The sequence below is a fragment of the Helobdella robusta genome (assembly GCF_000326865.2).
Source record: "Helobdella robusta unplaced genomic scaffold HELROscaffold_30, whole genome shotgun sequence".
Taxonomy (NCBI): domain Eukaryota; kingdom Metazoa; phylum Annelida; class Clitellata; order Rhynchobdellida; family Glossiphoniidae; genus Helobdella; species Helobdella robusta.
Window position 1 is genome coordinate 2,111,716 of NW_008704502.1, and position 4,865 is coordinate 2,116,580.

Here is a 4,865-nt window from a genome sequence, read left to right on the forward strand (position 1 = left end):
ACAACGCTGTGCTCATTGGTTCTTCAGTTGCTCCTCTAACCAATTACGAACGAGTTGCGATGAGGTAAATTCAAAATCACGCCACTTAAAATGATTTTTTTCAAAATCAAAATCCAACCAAAATTGAAAGTTTGACGTGAAATTATTTGAAATAGAAAATACTTAATCTTAAATAGTGGATGCACACGTCATTAAACGTTTTTTTCACCTCGTGTATGTTTTATTTTTCTTTGTTTTGTTTGTTTTCTAGGTATGTTGTTTGTTTTTATTTGTATGTTTGTTAGAAACTCGTTCGCATGTGGCACTCAGCAAATGCACGACGATGAGTGGTTGATGCGACAATAACGTGATAAAGTAACGAGATATGCTAATCTTTTTTGCAATCTGACTACTTCTGGAAAAAAACTAAAATATTGGTAGTTTTAAAATTTGAACAAGTTATTAGAAATACTAATTTGACTACCTTCAAATCTGGGTAATTAGTTAGTATAAACTTTTTACTTGCATAAAATTGCTTCGTTAGTAGTTATTGTAATCTGATGGTTTAGAAATGTAAATTGTTACCAAAGTCTACTCAGATTGCTGTTTAAAATTAGTAGTTTTAGTTACAGGATAAAGTATTTCGATTAGTAATTAACATAATTTACTATTTTTGGAAGTTACAAATTGAAGATTACCCATTTTGTATCTATGGATTCTTCATATGATTGATTGTACACTGAGAAAATCTTATTCCTACCGAACGCATACTATCATCTATTATTTATTTTATTATGTTTCAACTTTGTAAAAAGTGTTCACTTTACATAGAAAATAATACAGTTAATTGATCATTGGGTAAATCTGAACGAAACGAAACGAAATTTTATTTTCTTACAAAAATTGAAGATAAGAATTGAAATAAAGCACCTGACACGAAAGTTAACTTCCATCGAAGTATTACGATTGAATTTAGTAAGATTTGACCGGCGATTTTTGGCAATGAGTCACTAGATTGTTAGTAACTGAATACTATTAGTAGGTATCAGGAATATTTGTACTGAAATATTTTAAAAATACTTTTCAGAGAGTATAAGAAATAACAGCACATCCCTGCAAGCAATGTGCGTCATAGAATGATAAAAACAACAAATATCGCCATACTCCAGTCATAACGTATTGTTTCGAGATTCAATTGTCTGACCAAATTTTTAAATTTTGACAAGATGAATAATTTAGCAGTTTGAGTGAGTGTGAAATATGAAAATTTTCCGTTTCAAAGCACAAAGTTCCCAAACGTGCCCATCATGGACGACTGATTCTTTGGTACTTCAGAGGTATACAGAGGGTTTACGTGCTGGTGAAGTGGTTAAAATGTCTGGCATTGCTGTCGCAGGGACCAGGTTTGAATGCCAAGAGATACCAGACTATCAACTGCTCCACGGTCCACTGATTCGTGTTTTTATGTATACTATTTTGGGGATGAAATTTAATTGGAAATATTTTAATCATAATAATCATTATTACTAGTTATTTATATTATTATCATTATTATTATTGTCGTCGTCGTCGTTGTTGTTAAAGTTAGAAAAAGGATAAAGAATAAGAGAGAGTAAAAGAGAGAGATAGAAAGATTCAACTTGGGACTCGCTTTAGTTTCATCAAAAAATTTTGGTTTTGACTGTTGTTGTGTTGTTTCCAGGTATTTTTTAATGGAATGAAAGCAGAGAAACATAGAGAGGGAAAGAGAAAAACATAAATTGTAGAAAGAAGAGACAGTGAGAGAAAGAGATAAAACTGAAAATGAGATACACTCGAATGTTTTTGGTTATGTGTGTTGTTGTGTTGTGATTTTTCCAGGTACTTTTGATTTTAAACATAAAGAGAGTAAGAGAGAGAGAGAGAAAGAGAGAGAGAGAGGGAATGAGAGAGAAACTCTGAAAATTGCTCTGAGTTTCATGTAACATGTTTAGTTTTGTGTTTGTTGTTGACGTTGTTTCCACTTACCAGGAGTGTTTGTTGTACAGGTGTAAAAAAATTTTATTTCAAAATTTTTATATCCGACTGACGTGATGAATGTTTACCTTTGAAATAAGCAAAGAATCGCCTTTACAATTTGCTGGGTTTCAAAATTTTTCAAACGTTGTGACGAAATGAATAGTTGAAATGGTTCGTTTAGTGCAATTAAAATTTATTTTTTTAAATTAACAGATTAGTGATAGCCTAATGACTAAAGACGCCTGGTTCGGCCTAGCGGAGACATGGTTCGACTGCACAAATATACCGGTAAGTTTTTTTTTGTAGTAGTAATAGTATTTGATCAAATACTCGTCATAGCATATTTTTGCGTAGTGTTAACGTATTAATTTATTATGTAACGACAGCTTAGTTGTTTTTCTTTCATTTTTTAACAAAAAAATGCTTTTTATTGCAGCTAATATTTATTCAAAAAAATTCGTATTTAACAGTTACAGCAATGAAAATTGCTTCAAAACGTTGGTGTAATGGTTAAGGCGCCTTGTCCTGCTGTTGCGGTGACCGCCTTCAAATGCAAGAAGTTCCCGTCTATCATCACATGCATTATATGTGTGTGCGTGTGTAGGTTTGTGTGTGTTGTTGATACATCTTGAAAATAATTATTAGCGAGTTAAAAATATTATTAAACTACTGATACTGTAAGCATCTAAACGTAAATATTATTTGGCAGAAACTCGTCACATTGATGACGATGAATATTTGATATATTTATATTCAGCAATGTTCTTATAATGTTTTAAAATTGATCATAATTAAACGCTGAAGATATAATATAATGACATTAAAATATTTCGATCAAATGGATATTCATGAAAATCACACAAAACACGTTAAAATATTACTGAAACTTGTAAGCTATACATGAAGTGTCTCTTTAACGTAAAAGTTAAAACTGCATTGCATCTCTTACTCATGTGAGAACATCCATCAGATCTCATTAAATTATTCTCAACTGCAAGATCAAACCCATCATGTGATGATCGGATTCGCCAGGCTGTCTGAGAACGTTAGCCTACTTTGCATCCCCATCCAACAATCAGTAGCCAGTCAAATCATGAAAAATGTGTCAAAGTTAAGAAATACTAAAAACTGTACAAATCACATTTGTAAAATAGCGGAACATTTTTGAAAAATTTCTATCTATGACATTAATTACTGAATCACACTGAATCACATTAATTACTGAAAGCATCTAAACATAAATATTAATCGTCTTCATTCGATTTTACATTCTCTTTAAGTTTAAAGAAAATAAAAAGTTAAAAGTTGCACAACTTTTTCGCTGAGAGAAGCAGTGTTGAAATCGAAGTCGGTCGAAATCGGGAAATTTTGCCTGACTTTTCATCCGACCCCAGAAAGGGTTAAAAGTTTCAAAAAATGTAAAACTGATTCGCATGTTAGTGATGCAAAGAAACTCGACAACTATGAAGCTTGCCAATTATACAACTTGCTAATTATAAAACCTCCTGCCTTGCAACCCAGCAAACTACAACGTTATTTTCTGGTCAGCCACGATAATGCAAAAATTTGATATTACCTTTCATTATATTTTAAACAATTAATATAGAAAAATTTCCTTGAGAAAAGCAATTACACCGACTGATTTTCATTGAGCAGTTAGTGAAAGATGATATCTAAAGTAAAACTGTGAAGCAAAATTTTAAAAAATGTTCAGAGAGTTGGAACCATTGTCAGGAGTGTGAGGATGATGAATGAAGGAGTCGCAGTTGACTCGCACACCCTCAAACACCACACAGGTTGCACAAATTTCACGGTGGAAAAGCATGGTTGCTATAAAAAGTTTGCTACTGCACGAATCGATGGTTAACTGTTGAATAGATTCAGCTTGCACGATAAAGTTTGCTCGAAATATTCGAAATAATTTGAAGGATCTAAAAAAGTAGGATATATGAGATGAATAATCGTAAGAAACATGCTCCTTACACGTTACGCTTCAACATCATCCGGCTGTAGGTGAGGTCAATAACTGTGTAAAAGAAAGAACTTGATCCGAACGGGCCATTCACATTTTGAAAACCACACCAATTGAACCAATTCCCTGATGAATAAAATGAAGCACAACTACCGCCAAAATACCGATCGTTATCCTGATCAGGAGTTGAAAAGTTCATACCGTTGTGATATTTTAAAACATTTCTCTTATCTCCACAGTATCCAGAAACGTTGATGGAAAACTTTTCAAGCTCTGAATTGATCTAGGTTTGTTTGTTTATTCATCTTGATATGATGATATTTTTTAAAAAAGTATTTGACAATGGTTACAAGTTATAAAAATTTTTAAAATAAGCAAAAACTATGGAAGATGGAGGTAAAGTTCAATGTTACATAATAAAGTTAATTGATAAATGAGTAAATCTGAACGAAACGAAACGAAATTTTATTTTCTTACGAAAATTGAAGATAAGAATTGAAATAAAGCAGCTGACACGAAAGTTAACATCCATCGAAGTAGGGTACAATTGAATTTAGTAAGATTTGATCGGCGATTTTTGGCAATGAGTCACAAGATTGTTAGTAACTGAATACTATTAGTAGGTATCAGTAATATTTGTACTGAAATATTTTAAAAATACTTTTCAGAGAGTATAAGAAATAACAGCACATCCCTGCAAGCATTGTGCGTCATAGAATGATAAAAACAACAAATATCACCATACTCCAGTCATAACGTATTATTTCGAGATTCAATTGTCTGACCAAATTTTTAAATGTTGACGAGATGAATAATTTAGCAGGTTGAGTGTGAAAATATGAAAATTTTCCGTTTCAAAGCACAAAGTTCCCAAACGTGCCCATCATGGACGACTGATTCTTTGGTACTTCAGAGG

At 32.2% G+C, this 4,865-nt stretch overlaps 1 protein-coding gene across 1 annotated transcript in view; it reads right to left on the bottom strand.

Annotated features, from left to right (window-relative positions):
• Window positions 1-3,956: 3,956 nt before the first annotated feature.
• The window catches only part of HELRODRAFT_81686 (hypothetical protein), a gene marked incomplete at both ends in the record, with an annotated part of 1,941 nt that continues 1,032 nt past the window's right edge, over window positions 3,957-4,865 (bottom strand). The window contains one exon of the mRNA XM_009022143.1: window positions 3,957-4,232. Coding sequence (XP_009020391.1) covers window positions 3,957-4,232 — 276 coding nt within the window. The remainder of the gene's footprint in view (window positions 4,233-4,865) is intronic.